Genomic DNA, 16,805 nt, shown 5'->3' with positions numbered 1-16,805 from the left:
TGTTGAGAATATTTAGACTTTAAACCTTTAAATTTTACTGGCACTCAACTAGGCTGTGAGGTTTCTCACAGAACCACTGCGTGACAAAGAACATTGTGATGCACCATCTGTTGGAATGAAAAACATTTGTGGTAATAAAATGCATTGGGTGCATCACAAACATTTATAGTAATAAAATGCATTGGAGGAATCTTTCCAACAGATGGCACATCACAAACAGTTGTAATAATGAAATGCATTGCAGGTGTTATTCCAACAGATGATGCACCACAGACATTTGTAGTAATATAATTAATTGCAGGTGTCATTTCAACAGATGGCGCTTCACAAATATTTGTAGTAATAAAATACATTGCATTTATCATCCAACAGACGATGCATCACAAACATTTGTAGTATAAAAAAATTGCATATGTCATTCCAACAGATGGCGCATCACAAGCATTTGTAGTAATAAAGTGCATTGCATTTATCGTTCAACAGATGATGCATCCGAAACATTTTGTAGTAATAAAGTGCATTGCATATGTGTGATTCATTTGATTACTACATTAATTATAAAAGACATTCCAATATGTGATGTGCTGTAAATGTTAATGCAAACGTTGTTTACTTCGATTTCAACTCATCTTTCCAAAGCTATATGAAATAATATGAAATAATGTTAAACTGTGAAATATCCAAGACATACACACACTGAACAAATTCTTAGGACCACCTGTTCACCTGCTTCTCCATGCAAACATGTGACAGCAGCACAAGGCACAAAATCCTGCCGAAACATACAGGTCAGGAGCTTCAGTTACTGTCCCCATTCTGGTGTTGGAGGTGGCCTATCACAATTAGCCAACTTTGTCAATGCCAATTTAGTAACCTTGTTCCGTTTTAAAATTTAAGATTCACGTGGGTCCAAAATCAGACGGTGATCCCGATGTCGTAAAAAATTTTATAAGATCATTTTTTAATGTGTTCGCGTTTTGCGTTGGGCTTGTATTAATACGGGTATAGGGTATGGCGACGGGGCACTAACGAGTTGGCCTCTCCTCCGTTCATAACCCTTGCTCCCTCAGTGATTTCACCTTTTTTCAAGTTAACCCCAAAATGTGAACACACAATTGTAAAGCACCGATGGCATATATAAGCGGTATGTTGGCGTGTGCACATTGTAAAGGCGCTATACAATGGAGGGGGCTCTGTGACTTTGCGTGGTCTATTCGAGTGATTGTCACTCCTCGACGCTTCCACTTCCCACTAATAGCACTGACAGCTGACCGTGGTAGATCAAGCAGATCACAAACGTATGACAGTGGGGGCATACGGTGATAGTGTCTCGTTTAATGTCACCGAGCTCGTCAGTACGACAAAGTGTCTGTCAATGGAGATTGCGTAGCTGTATGCTTAAACTCCAGCCATGAACACAAATAGCAACACAGTAGCTGGCTGCACTGCGTCGATTATTTTACAGTTTGACGTGATGGTAGAGTAAGAAGGCCGAATTGAATCAAGATGGACTGATTGGCCCTTAATGTATAGAACAGCCGCTCCCTTCCTGTCCCCTGCTAGCAAAGGATAATTAAGAGGGAAAATCTCGGTGACGGCAAGGCGACGTGAATTATACGCTGGATTGTGTGCGCGTTCACGATGGAAGAACGGCGCCAGACGCCCGTCCATAATGCACAAAGCTATAGAAAACCACACATTTATTGGTCAGTCATTCTAAACTGGACACGTTTATTGTGAAATAGACTGGCATCCCATCCATTAACTGACATTAAGTGTGTAGACAATGGCGACGGGAAACCTGCAATTGGACTAAGCGGGTTTGGGAATGCGTTAAACGCAATAAAAATAAAAATACACGCTTCCCGTGTTTCCTCGAGGTGCCTCAACAGTCCAGAGAAGTTCAGGTCAGGTGGATTGATCCCTGGTGTGTGTGTGTGTGTGTTCACCCTCCAATGAACTGACGTCCTCTACGTGTGGTACTCCTGCCTTGCGAAAAATAATTACTGCTGGGATCGGCTCCATCTGCCTAGGGACCCTGCCATGGATAAGCTGGTCAAGAAAATGGGTGGGCAGATGCGCTATCGATACAGAGGGTCTCTTCTTACTGTTATACCGATCCTTTAATATCTTTAAATCTGTTATTTAGCGCCCAACAGAATATCTACCTATACAAAGTGCCTTTTCGAACAAGTGTTTTTTATGTTTATACCTCCCTATTATATAGTATCTTTCAGAATTATTTATCTACCAATAGAGTGCCTTTTCTATTATGCTGTCTGTTTTCCTTCTTGATACCTTTGTATTAAATCGTGCCTTTTAGAATAATTCTCTATCTATACAGAATGCCTTATTTAGTTAATATACAGTCCTTCTATCTTTGTACATATCCATTATATAGTCAGTCAGTCATTGTCTAACCTGCTATATCCTAACACAGGGTCATGGGGGTCTGCTGGAGCCAATCCCAGGCAGCACAGGGTGCAAGGCAGGAACAAATCCCGAGCAGGGTGCCAGCCCACCACAGAACACACACACACACCAAGCACACACTAGGGACAATTTAGGATCACCAATGCACCTAACCTGCATGTCTTTGGACTGTGGGAGGAAACCGGAGCGCCCGGAGGAAACCCACACAGACACGGGGAGAACATGCAAACTCCACGCAGGGAGGACCCAGGAAGTGAACCCGGGTTACTCCACCATGCTGCCCCTCCATTATATAGAGCCTTTCGGAATTATGTATCTATCTGCACAGAGGGCCTTTTCTAACTAATACACTACAGGGAGTGCAGAATTATTAGGCAAGTTGTTTTTTTGAGGATTAATTTTAATATGGAACAAACACAGTGCTATCAGTCAATCCAAAATGTTAATAAACCTGAAACCTGAATGTTTCACAACGGAAATGTGAGTGTGAACATCATCAGGGGAATACATATGTGCGCACAATTATTAGGCAACTATTAGTGTGCACATTTATTATGCAACTAAAGGAAAAATGAAAATTTTCCCATCTCACTTGTTTATTTTCATCTGTTATAGTGAGAATAATAAACAAACACCTCAAAATTTACAAATAAACATCTCTGACATTTCAAAAAAAATCAATCAATCAATCAATGACCAATATAGCCACCCTTCTTTCCAATAACAGTCATAAGCCTTTCTTTCCATTCATGGAGTCTGTCAGTTTCTTGATCTGTTGACGATCAGCTTTTTGTGGAGCAGTGACTACAGCCTCCCAGACACTCTTCAGAGAGGTGGATTGTTTATCTCCCCCTGTAAATCTAGCGTTTAAGAAGTGCCCACAAGTTCTCGATAGGGTTTAGGTCAGATGAGGAAGGGGGCCATGTCATTATTCCTTCATCTTTAAGGCCTTTACTGGCTGGCCACGCAGTGGAGAACTTCGATGCAAGTGATGGAGCATTGGCCTGCATAAAAATCATGGTCTTCTTCCTGTATCACTGTTTGAAGAAAGTGTCTTCGAAAAACTGGCAGTAGGTTTGGGAGTTGATTTTGAGTTCATCTTCAATGCAAAAAGGTCCAACTAGCTCATCTTTAAAAATACCAGCTCATACCAGTACCCCACCTCCACGTTGGAGTGGAGCTCTGTGCCCATTACTGATCCACAGGTCCATCCATCTGGTCCATCAAGAGTCACTCTCATCTCATCGGTCCATAAAACCTTTGAAAAAAATCTGTCTTCAGATATTTCTTGGCCCAGTTTTGACGTTTCAACTTATGTTTCTTGTTCAGTGGTGGTTGGGTTTCAGCCCTCCTTACCTTGGCCATGTCTTTGAGCACTGAACACCTTGTACTTCTGGGCACTCCAGGTAGGTTGCAGCTCTGGAATATGAAAGTACTGGAGGATAATGGGTTCCTGGTAGCTTCACGTTTGATTCTTCTCAAATCTTTGGCAGCTAATTTGCGTCTTTTGTTCTCAACACGTTTCTTGCGACCCTGTTGACTATTTGCAACAAAATGTTTGATGGTTCTGTGATCGCACACCAATATCTTAGCAATTCCAAAAGTGCTGCATCCCTCTGAAAGACTTTTACAATTTTTGACTTTTCAGAGTCAGTTAAATCTCTTTTTTGGCCCATTTTGCCTGAGGAAAACTAGCTGCCTAATAATTCTGCACACCTTGATATAGGGTGTTGATCTCCTTAGGCCACACCCTCCCTCATTACACAAATACACATCACCTGACGTGCTGAAATCCAATAAGCATTCAAGTTAATACAGCTTGGAGTTGGAATATACGCATTAAAAATGATGATATGGTCAAAATACTCACTTGCCTAATAATTGTGCACACAGTGTATTTTCTATCTTGATACCTCCACATTATATAATGCCTTTTATAACATGTATGCCTTTTCTAACTAATATACACTCAATTTTCTATCTTTCAGAATTATTTATCTATCCTGAGTGCATTTTATACACCACTGTATATAGTAGGCAGGCATAGAGATAGAAAATCTAGTGATAGATAAATAATTCTGAATGGCGCTATATAATATAGAGATATGAAGAGACAAAATGGACTATATAGGAGTTCGAAATGGAACTGTGCTACTGTATAGACAGATAAATAGTCTTAAAGGCACTATATGATATGGAGGTATCAAGATAAATAATGGACAGCATAATAAAAATGGCACTCTATTGTTAGATAAATATTTCTGAATGACACTATACAATAGGTAGCTATAAAGATAAGTCACTTTATATTGTTGGATATTTGGAAAGGTTCTATATAATAGGGAGGTATAAAAAGAGAACATGGACTGTATAACAGCCAGAAAAGATTCTGTATAGATAGACAAATATAATTCTGAAAACACTATATAACATAGAAAATGAAAAGTATAACAGTTGGAAAAGGCACACTGCATGCATAAATAATTCTGAAAGGCACTGTATAACAGATATGTATAAGGACAGATAGTAGACTATAAGAATTAGAAAAAGCATACTCCATAAATATTCTGAAAAGCAACATGTAACAGATATAAAAATAGAAAATGGAGTGTATAACAATTGGAAAGGGCATGCTGTGTTGAAAGGCGCTATATAGTTATAAAGATAGAAAACAGACTATATAAGAATTAGAAAAGGCACGCTAAGAATAGATGTAAGGATAGAAAATGGACTGCATAACAATTGGAAAAGGTATGCTGTATAGATAGGTGCTTATGAAAGGCACTATATAAAGGCAGAAAATGGTCTGTGTAAGAGTTAGAAAATGCACGCTGTCTATACTGATCATCCATCCATTTTCTTAACGGGTATGGTGGATAGGGTGCCAGCCTATCACAGGGCAAGCACACATGCACAGTATATTTACAAGTACTTTTTCAACTTAATTATATATATGTGTGTGTGTGTGCCTTATTGTTGCCTTAAGGTAAATTGTATTGTCAAGTATGTAGAGCACATTAATTATTATTCAGTTTTCTCAAATCAGTCTGTACTATCCATCCACTTTGTTAACTCACTAATTCACAGCAGAATGGCGGCAAGGCTGGCGCCGATCCCACCGGCATCAGGCACAAAGCAGGAACAAACCCTAGACAGCCAATCACTGGACGAAAACACGGACTTCCATTAGAGGCCAAAGAAGCATCGCTAATCCACCTCACCTGCATGTCTCAGGACCAGGAGAAGAAATCGGAGCACCTGGAGGAAGCAGCGGGCGGACACAGGGAGAACAAGCACAAGCCACACTGGGATGTGAACCCAGAAGCTCTGCCAACATGCCACCTGGCATTTTAAGGCGTATAAGAAAGACGCGATAAAAAGGCATACAAATCTGTCTTCTTGGCTGAAAAAAATCACCTCTTTAAAACTGTAGTTTAAAACTAACAGTGGTTGAAGCATTGGACCGCAGATCCTGAGGTTCTGCGTGAGTCTTAAATGTTGTAAGTCATCTTGGATAAAGGCGCCAGCCAGATAAGAATAATAAAAAATGGATTTCACGCGAATTGCTTTGTGTGAGCAATGAAAGGCGCTATATAATATCGACCGATCTCCATTAACAGCAATTGCATTACCCCCAACCGTTTCGGTAGCATGTGGCCTTTATTTATTTATTTATTTATTTTTGAGCCCGGGCCAGAAGTGACTCCGCTAGTGATGAGCAAAGGGCCAGGAGGGCAACCTGTTGACACCTACGAGAAAAGAGGTGGGGGGAAAACATGTCACACAGCAACGCCGCATTAGACGCACGGCAATGGCAGCTCTTCATTTTGGGTCAGTCTCGCCATGCACGGACCGGACTACTTAAAGGGAAGCGCCCTTCGGCTGGGGGCCTTATTCGCCGTCATCTCCTGCAAAGCGCCACAGCTTCCAGATAAGCCGCTTGATCGCACAGCCGGCCATCCACAGAGCCCGCTGAGAAAAGAAGAGGAACTGCAACGAGAAGCCGCTTCCTCCTTCACGACACCTCGCCGCTTTTTAATGCTCTAATTACAGGAGGAAGGGAAAAGGAAAAGGGCTGCGCCACCTGGACCGGGCTGCGGGCAGAACGCAAAGCCAGAGGGGTCGATTTGCGAACAGCAGGGTACGTGATGGTGTCGGAGAAGACGGATGGAGACGGGCTGGTGTGAGAGTGGAGCGCATCAATTGCGTGCTGCTGGCTCCGCCCCCCTCTCGTTTGCTCTATCTCTCTCTCACTCACTTTCTCAGTTCCGATCTTCCACCGGCACCGTATTACCTTCTTTGGGTTTGTGAACGTGTTGATTTGGTCCTCATGGTCGTCTTCTCTCTTTTTTTTTTAAATCTTAAATGATTCTCGGTGTGCAGAGTTGGAGTGCAGGGAGCCAGCTTTTTATCTGGAAGCCTTCCTTAAATCGAAACCCAGATCCTGGATTGCAGCCCTGCTAGAGGCAAAACTCCGAAGGTCTGCTGCGGGGAGAAATCCACCCGCCGGATCGGCTCGAGATGGAAAGCAAGGAAGGCGAACCTCGAGGCGTCCCAGAGGCTGACACACCGCAGGCAGGTGAGAGTCCGAGTCGTCTTCTCCTTCTCGTTCATCTCCCCCCTTTAATTTAATAATCCATCCGATGACCATGTCATCGTCTGCCTCTTTGTCCCTTCAGTTTGCAATAGTCTGATGTCACAACTGTTGTTTTAGTAGGGAGCACCCATTTCACGTCAATTAAATTTCAGTTTAATTTCCTAAATTCAAGCCACCAACCACGGGTCAGGCACTCACCAGCCCGCTCGTTTCAGATCAGCGAGTTGCGTTTAAACGTGTCCTGCCCTGGTGCTGGTGCTTGAACTTGGACATCTGTGTGGTGATTTAGACTCCTGGGCGAGATTTGTCCAACACTAATAGAGCTCGGCTCGAATTGGGTTCCAAAAAATATTTATGATTATGCACCTCACTAATCGCTTACTTGTGAGGCGCATTAGCATTTCCGAGGTTCGGTGTGCCGCAACATCTGAAGCAGAACTGAGCGCAGGACCGAAGTCGACTCTCGTCCACTCGTTGGATACATAACAATGGAAATAAACAAATGAAAATAACAAAAAGTGAGCATTTAGCAGAATTAAAGTACTACGAGCTTTGGGGTCGGGGGGCTTCGGATGGTCGTGGGGAAAAACAATAATGAAAGACTTAAAAAAGGAGAGACCGGTTTAAAAACCGTCAAGACGTGGAGGCTTTGGAGAAGAGGAAGACAAAAACAGAAAACACAAGCTAGAAAAAGTTCTGTCTATAATATAGTGCCTTTCACATCTATCAATCTATTGGGTGGTCCAGATCTAATTATACAATTTTCATTACGCTATAACTTATTAAGTTTATCACCTAGAAAATCACCCGAAAAATTCCGGACCATCGAGAAGTGTGCGAACTGACGACATGAACTGGAATCCTGCCCGCATAAATCAAAGTCATTCAGACGATCTGGATCTGCATAATTAGATCTGGACCACCCTGTATATCTGTTATGTAGTGCCTTTCAGATCTATCCATTTATCTGTTTTATACTGTCATCCAAAACTACCTAATACAGTATATGATATTTTCCAGATGTATATGTTACATATTAAGATTCACATATATAGTTCCTTTCATACTGCATATGTGATATATATGTAGCTTTTAACATCTATCTATCTATCTATCTATCTATCTATCTATCTATCTATCTGTAATATAGTGCCTTTCACTATCTATCTATTATATAGTGCCTTTCAGTTCTATCTATCTGTAATATAGTGCCTTTCACTATATATTTATCTATCTATCTATTATATAGTGCCTTTCAGTTCCATCTATCTATCTATGTAGTATACGATGCTTTCCAAATGTACCGTATACTTTACATATCTCATATAGTGCCTTTCAAAGCTGACTTGTATGTAATGCCTTTCAAATGTATTATGTAGTTCCTTTTGACTTCAGTTACATTTTACTTTTTAAGCCTATTCTAAAATGTCCTCCCAGTTTATCATCTTTCCAATCCCACTATCTCTTATAGAGTTGCTTTCCATTCTATTTATCCATCTATTATTGTATTTGGTGAGTTTCAGGTTTCACTATTGATCTTTTATTAGGGCCTATCACCGAGTGCCTTTCAGCTCTGTTTATCTAATGTTCTCAAAGCCCCTTCATCCAGTTTCAGGTCCTAACATGCATTGGGTGTGTGCCTGGTCTGGATGGAGTGCCAGTCCATACCAAGGGTAGACAAAAATGCCAGTGTTATATGGGCAGTGTCGAGTGGCTTTGACATAGGCCTTACAAAATACACATTCCCTGGCTGAGTTGTTTATCTCATCAGGTGCCCACCTTGCCCCCTTTATCTGTTGTACTTATGCCAGTTTAGACGTCTGAGCAGCTGACTGCATATTCTGTTATCTGTGTGACAGACCTAATCTTTAGTAATGCTGACCACCAAGATGCCCAAATGTTCTGCTGTGATTATATAATATATACTGTAGATACAGATAGATACAGTATGTAGTACATTTTATTCATATAGAGCCTTACCCATCTTCACAATACTCCTATATTGATGTATACATACTAACATTCTTAAGAAGTAAGAGAGGTCTGGCCCAGAGCTTTAAAAAAATGTACAAAAAGTAAATGGAAATGTTTCTTGTGTAGATATGAAGCGCTTTGAGCCCCCCAATCGGAATATGCAATAAAACAGTAAAGGCATGCCATATCTCAGCATTCACAATATTTATAGCACATTTCCTCTCCCAGCTTTATTAGATATTCTATCAGGGGACACCGCAGCCCTGGCTGTACTGGCTCTTCGTCTATTGTGAGCTGAGCCTGAGCTCCCTCTTATTGAAAATCCTGTCAGGGAGACCAGTTGTGCCATACTGTCCTCAGTCTGGCACCGAACAGGTGCTATATGTTCATTTATGCTGATTTATTAGGGGACACTTCTCAGTAGACACGCTTATGGGGTTTTTATCGTTACATGCACAAAGGACAGGGAAATTCTTGCTTATAGGGGGTTCATCGACTTGCACAGCCTTAATAAGAAATGTAAAAAGACATCAAATGAAGAATCCTACACTTATTACAAACTAGAGGTTCTTTAGTTGACCTCCTTTTATATATGAATATTATGTCTCTATAAAAGTTTTATTTTCATCATATATTCATATCTATCTCATGGTCACAGGGCAGCTGGAGCCTAACCCACCAATCAGCACCTAATTACTTTGTCAAGAAAAAAGAGAGAGAGAGAGAGAGAGAGGCTGGCAGTGTGCGCTGACCGTGCGTTGTCACACCCACCACACCACGAATCACCCAGACTGGGACTCGAGTGCAGCAGGTGACACCTCAGCACCACACTGGAACACTGTGAGCTTTTCTAACAGTGGCTGGAGTGCCAGTCCTGCCACCACCCTCCATGTTTTCCCTGCAAGATGCAGGACCTGCTTACAGGACTGAGTGCAGATTAATGTCACCCCCAAGAGCAACTAATTGCAGGTTAAGGGTCTTGCTCAGGGGCCCAACAGCGTGGAGTCACTTGTGGCATTTACAGGATTTGAACCGGCAACCTTCCGATTGACAGTGCAGATCCCTGTAGCCTCAAAGCCACCACTCTGCCAAGGCACTATATATGTAGATATAACTCTCCATCATAGTGCAAGCAGTGAGACCAGGGCCAGTGCTTTAAATAATGACACCTGCGGATAGGCATGTTCTTGATGTGTGTGTAATTCTTAAGATTCATAATGAAATCCTTCCATCCATCCATTTTCTAACCCGCTGAATCCGAATATAGGGTCACGGGGGTCTGCTGGAGCCAATCCCAGCCAACACAGGGCACAAGGCAGGAACCAATCCTGGGCAGTGTGCCAACCCACCACAGGACACACACAAACCCACCCACACACCAAGCACACACTAGGGCCAATGTAGAATCGCCAATCCACCTAACCTGCATGTCTTTGGATTGTGGGAGGAAACCGGAGTGCCCGGAGGAAACCCACGCAGACACGGGGAGAACATGCAAACATGCATGGAGGACCTGGGAAGCAAAGTCAGGTTTCCTAACTGTGAGGCAGCAGCGCTATCCACTGCGCCACCCCTCTATCTATCTATCTATCTATCTATCTATCTATCTATCTATCTATCTATCTATCTATCTATCTATCTATTTATCTATCTATCTATCTATTATATAGTGCCTTTCATATCTATCTATCTATCTATCTATCTATCTATCTATCTATCTATCTATCTATCTATTATATAGTGCCTTTCACTTTGGTCTACCTAGCTATTTGTTGTAAACTGCCTTTCGTTTCTGCTTGTGTATTTGTTAGTGCCTGGTGCAGCTATCTTTATATTCTGCCTTTTGACAGGACATCGGCCCTAAGTGTGACATGGTGGTCTCCACACCACAGGGTGTCCAGTTCAGTTGATACTTTTGTGTTTTACTTATCCATACTTGTTAAGTGCCTAAAGAAGGTATTTAATGTAAAAAGGCACAATATACAGTAAACTTAGAATAGCATAATTATAATTTTATTTGTCAAATCTTTTTCTAATAATAACAGTTCAATTTTAGTAGCCCATCTTTATAGCTTAATAATTATTTATTTTTATGTATTTATAGTTATTTCTAGGATAAATTGCATTGTCCTCTAAGTAAAGCACTTGGACATTTGCTCAGCGTCTGACATGTATTGTGTCTGCACCATCCATCGATATTCTTAAATGCCTCCTTAGAGCAGGGTCACGGGGCAGGTGGAGGCAACCCTGACCAGCATCAGGCACCAGGAAGGAACAACCCTGTGACATGGTGCCAGCTCATCAGAGGGTGAACACACACATATCTCTCTCTCTCTCTCTCTCTCTCTCTCTCTCTCTCTCTCTCTCTATACAGTATATATATATATATATATATATATATATATATATATATATATATATATACACACTCATAAAGTACATTTGCTAACTATACTCTTTATAGTCAGTGCGATGTTGTACTTCAGATTCTAAGGTTGTGGGTTCAAATCCCACCACTGACGTCCCTGTGTGTCTCTGAGGAATTTGCTTTACCTGCTTGATCTCCTTGTGGAAAAAACAAAAGAAATGGACCTGATTGTAAGTCACCTTGGATTGAGACATCAGCCAAAGAAGTAAATAAAAATATTAAAATATTTGCTGGTGAAACATCTTTCTCAATTTGGACATTTTCACCCCACTCGTACATTGTGGTCATTTAAATGTTCTGTTTGATGGAGGTAAAGATTCAAACGTCTGGTGCAGCTCAGTGGCACAGTGCTTAGCGCCTTATGGATCCACCATCAGTGGTCCGAGTGGGGTCTGCAGCTTCTTCTCTGTGGGGTCTCCCTGTTTTCCCTTAGTATTCCCAAACACAGCCACAACATTTATTTCTATACTACATCTTCATGCAGAATATTTAGCTCAAAGAACTTTACAAGGGGTTAAAGAGAGAATACAATTCTAATTACAGAAAACAAATAAATAAAATGGAATGCAAAAATATTAGAAGAAAAAAAATGTAAGCTTACATAATCCAGATAATAATACAATCATAACAATACTTACATAACACAATAAGACCCAGTGACACGTGTGCTAGGTGAGCCGGCCCCATGTGGGGGTGGGCGTGTCCATGAGCATACCATGTGACAGACTGACCTCCAATCCAAGCCTGATTCCTGTCTTACTGCTGCAGCCCTAAATTACCATACACAGATGTGAGACTGTCATGTCATGTTCTGTTACTGCTGACTCATGGTGAGTGATTACTGCTGTATCAGAAGAGCAGAGGCGCTATATTTGTAAGGCAATACACGTTCTGCATACAGCAACTGATTTCTTAATAAGTTTGCAAAGAATGTAAAATATTTACATATATAATTCTGTATAGTGAAGTGCCTTCTAGCCAGGTTGATTCCAAATGAACACTGACTTGTTTTTCATAACCAAGGACCGCAAGGGGTGTGGTCTGAGGTGGGGCTAAAGGTGCCACTAGGGTTTTTTTGTGACTCTCTGCCAGAGAAGTGACCTGCAGAGCACAGCGATTCAGCATCTCCACTGAACAGCATTACATGTTTGACTCACTTGGTTTACACAGTGAAAACTCCCAAAAGGCTCTGGTGAGGTTCGGGTTAGCACACACAGGACACGCCCACTTCCAGACACACCCACTCAATAGTCATCATTATTCCTGATTAACACAACTCCTCCCACAACCCTAATGTTAACCTCACTGAAAGAAGGTGTCATGACAACAAGGTACACCTGGAAATGGCCGTGTCAAGAAAGACACCAACGAGTGGGCGGGCCACCAAACACGTGTCATGTAAAGGGTGCTAAACAACAGCAGGTGTGTGCAATTTGATTGGTTCATCAGCGGAGCACAGCCATGGAGGTCTGCCACTCCACACTATTACTTTGCTCTTTAATGGTGTGAGTCAAAAACATATGGCTGTGCAGCAACTACATCCTTCCTCACAGTACCCTGAAAACCTGCCCACATTAATGACAGACTGTGCCCATACATAGTGCCTTTCACATCTATCTATCTATCTATCTATCTATCTATCTATCTATCTATCTATCTATCTATTATATAGTGCCTTTCACATCTATCTATCTATCTATCTATTTATCTATCTATTATATAGTGCCTTTCACATCTATCTATCTATCTATCTATCTATCTATCTATCTATCTATCTATCTATCTATCTATTATATAGTGCCTTTCACATCTATCTATCTATCTATCTATCTATCTATCTATCTATCTATCTATTATATAGTGCCTTTCACATCTATCTATCTATCTATTATATAGCGCCTTTCACATCTATCTATCTATCTATCTATCTATCTATCTATCTATCTATCTATCTATTATATAGCGCCTTTCACATCTATCTATCTATCTATCTATCTATCTATCTATCTATCTATTATATAGTGCCTTTCACATCTATCTATCTATCTATCTATCTATCTATCTATCTATCTATCTATCTATCTAGCCTTTCATATTTGCCTATCGATCTTTTATATACTGCCTTTCATATCTAGCTTTCTTTCTAATTATCATATAGTGCCTTTCAGACCTGTTTATCTATTTGCTGAATAGCGCCATTCATATCAGTCTGTGTATCTATCTATCTGTTATATATCGCCATTCACATCTATTTATGTTATATGGTGCCTTTTGCATTTGTCTATCTGTTATATTGTTCCTTTCACAACTCTGTCTCTATTTGTTATATAGAGCCTTTCACATCTGTTTATCTTTCTGTTATATAGTGCCTTTAACATCTGTCTATTTCTTATATAATGACGTTCACATGTCTATATTATATTTTTATTTTCTTATTTGTCACATTTCACTTCTCGGCTATATAGTGCCTTTCGCCTTCATCCATTTGTTATATAGTGCCATTCCCATCTGTCTGTCTGTTTTATTGCACCTTTCCTATCTATTTCTCTATTTGTTATATAGTGCCTTACACATCTTTTTATCTATATGTTATATAGTGCCTTTCATGTTTGGGTATTTGTCAGTTATATAGTGCCTTTCACATCTATCTGTCTCCCAAATGACAAAAAGAAGTCTAAGGCATGGTCATATCGAAGTAGAGGACATTTTTTGTTGGATGATCTCCTCAGGAAAGGCGCTATATACTAACTGCAGATTGTGACGGTTAGCTCTTCTGTTTCGGTGACTGGCCTGTCATCTTACAGACAGATGGCGGCTCTCACGCCTCTACGTGCCCGCCTGCTTCGTTTTCCGACCCCGATTGATTCGAGCTGCCCCCTTTAACTGCAGTAAGACTGTAAATACGTTGAACCTTAAAACGCCTTTAATCAGCATCTGAAATGGGGCGCTGTGGACACTCTTGTTGCCCGGCGCGATTGCTGCCCAGTCCTTGCATCTCCAAGGTCACTCGTCCTGCCGCGGCACGTTTGCGGTTTCCAGTGCGGCGCGCGGAGTTGTTGACAAACTTTGTGTTGTCCAGCAGAGGGCAGCAGAGAGCAGAAGGCGGCGATGTTAGCGGAGTGCGGCCGTCAACGCCGAGACGCGGAACACACGAAGTCACTTCTCAGTAAGGACACGTGTAGGGACGCTATATAAAACGAGTCGAATTAGCCATACGGAGGGGAAAGTCATCTCAATTTCTGTAAGGGCACACTGAAATGGAAAAAAAAAACGGAATTTTCCAAGAGAGTGGAACATAATTTGATTCATTATTGATTACCCCTCTAGGGTGCCTTTCAAGCGACCACAAAGAACAGCCGACTTGCCTGTTCAAACATGGCTCTGAAATTAAGCAAATGATGACCGATCTGTGCATCTTCAGTAAGGGGGGCGGGTTAGGGATTGTAAATGACAGCTTCTATGTTAGCAAGGAAAGTCTGGGCTGTGGAATGGTGGCCGATGTGTGGTCTGATAGCATTGCCTGGGCTCACAGTCATATGGCTAGGGGGGGATTTTGGGGTCCTGACTAGTTCTAACTATGATCACTGGTGGGATTTTGATCCATGTCAATAACTCCTGCCTACACCCCTGATGACTAGCACTTGCTTCCATATCTTTATTTTCCAAAGCTGCCTAATCCAGTCTCAGGGGTACAGGAAGCTGGAGCCACCCCATCCAGCAGCAAGGGCAAGGCAGGAATGAGCCCCGGACTGGACTGAGTGTCCCTTCAAGAATACTGAGATGATAATCAAGCAAGCGTGTATATGTTTGAGAAGTCAGCTGGAAGAATGGAGACCCTGGAGAGAGAAAAAAGAAAGAAATGGCCACTAATTTACGGTCTTTGGGAAGAAGCCTGAGCCCACCTTGGCACCACGGTGTGTAAAGCAGGGACCACCAAAGAGCGGACGGCAATTCATTTGTAAGTCACACACACACACACACACACACATAGATTCTCTTTTGAGATGGTGAGAAATGGAGAGGTGCGCTTACTTGTTCCATATGTGAAGTGTGCATTTCTCATTATTGAATTTATACAATGAACTACAACATGTAAATGTGGCCTGGTGTTGGTTATGTTAGACACCTTTATCTGTAGATGACAGGACCACATAGGGTTAATTAACAAAGTAAAATCAGGGGGTGCACTTACTTTTTCACACAAAGTTCTAAACCAATACAACTTTATATTTTAATATAAATGAATCCAACAGACATGTCTTTGTCTCCATTGGCATATGTAGATTCCAAAATGTGCGAGTTGAAAGGTGTGTGAGTGCCCAGTGACAGACTGGCACAGTTGGCGGGTAGCAGTGGCATTGTCACGGGCACTCGACACAGAATGAGAGAAGAGAAGGCAAAGCCCAGCAAGATCATTCAGAGTTAAATGGGCACTGGCATTTTCAGCTGGAAAACTGGGCATTTAATAGGATTTGAGCTTGACGGGTCTCACAACACCAATCCAAATCCTTTTTCTCTTCTTCCCTTCTCCTTTCCTTTTTCACACAAATATTATTTTATGTATTAATATAAATTAATCCAACAGGCATATCTTTGGAAGAACATGCAACCGCCACACATAAATATTTGAACCTGGGGCCCTTGGGGGGTCTGGAGGGGGGTTTGGGTGGTCCGGAGGGGGTTCACTGCTGCCACTCTAACCACTGAGCCACCTTTCTGCCCTCCTGTTCGTCATTAATAACTTTAAAAAAACAGCCATCCATCCAGAGGTAAAATCCTAAAGGGATTTGGAACAATTTCCATGGGATTCTCCTGCTGGAAATCCAATTCGAATCCCAGACCCACGGATCTCACCAACTGCTGGGGTTTCGATTGAAATTACGGAAAGGCTTTTGATTAAATCCGGTTCTGGAAATGTGGTTTTTAAAGCCATGCAGGTTGCACATTCTTTATAACTTTGTAGGACTTATGATGTGTTTCTGTTATGTGTGATTTCATAATGCAGCCATATTAACTTATAAAATATGCAATAAAGGATTTAAAAATGAATAAAAGGTTAATTTCGGTTTGGCAGCCTCCTTGGTGAGGCATCCTGGCTTTTTTTTTTTTATAATGATGGCTGAAATAAAAATCAGCCTCCGAAAAGTGAAAACGAAGGAAACTGCCTCATTAAGGGATTGCAAAGGACACGGGTTCAAATCGCAGGCATTTGTTTCCCTGTCCCACTGATGGTGAGGGTGTGTGCCCAGCAATGGACTGGCATCTCATCCTGGGGGTGACTGCTGCCTTGGTCAGGATCGGCTTTGGCTCCTCATGACTCTCAGTTGGCATACACAGATTTCAAAAAGGTGCGAGTGAAGGTGTGTGAGTGCC

General features: G+C 41.6%; 1 protein-coding gene across 7 annotated transcripts in view; it reads left to right on the top strand.

The window, feature by feature from the left end:
* The first annotated feature begins 6,245 nt into the window (after nucleotides 1–6,245).
* inpp4b (inositol polyphosphate-4-phosphatase type II B) overlaps nucleotides 6,246–16,805 on the top strand; it is a 506,601-nt gene continuing 496,041 nt past the window's right edge. For 5 of the 7 annotated variants that reach the window (XR_005633279.1, XR_005633278.1, XR_005633277.1 and 2 more), the window contains exons 1-2: nucleotides 6,247–6,574; nucleotides 6,817–7,012. Coding sequence is in view for 4 of the 7 variants with exons in the window: in XM_039750186.1 (XP_039606120.1) it covers nucleotides 6,955–7,012 (58 nt within the window). In the remaining 3 variants the exon portion in view is untranslated. Of the gene's footprint in view, nucleotides 6,575–6,816; nucleotides 7,013–16,805 lie in introns of all 7 variants that reach the window. The other 2 variants (XM_039750183.1, XM_039750184.1) reach the window with 2 other exon arrangements.

Source organism: Polypterus senegalus, chromosome 4, assembly GCF_016835505.1.
Source record: "Polypterus senegalus isolate Bchr_013 chromosome 4, ASM1683550v1, whole genome shotgun sequence".
Classification (NCBI taxonomy): domain Eukaryota; kingdom Metazoa; phylum Chordata; class Cladistia; order Polypteriformes; family Polypteridae; genus Polypterus; species Polypterus senegalus.
The sequence above is the reverse complement of the archived record's forward strand: the minus strand, read 5'-3'. Positions and strand labels throughout refer to the sequence as shown.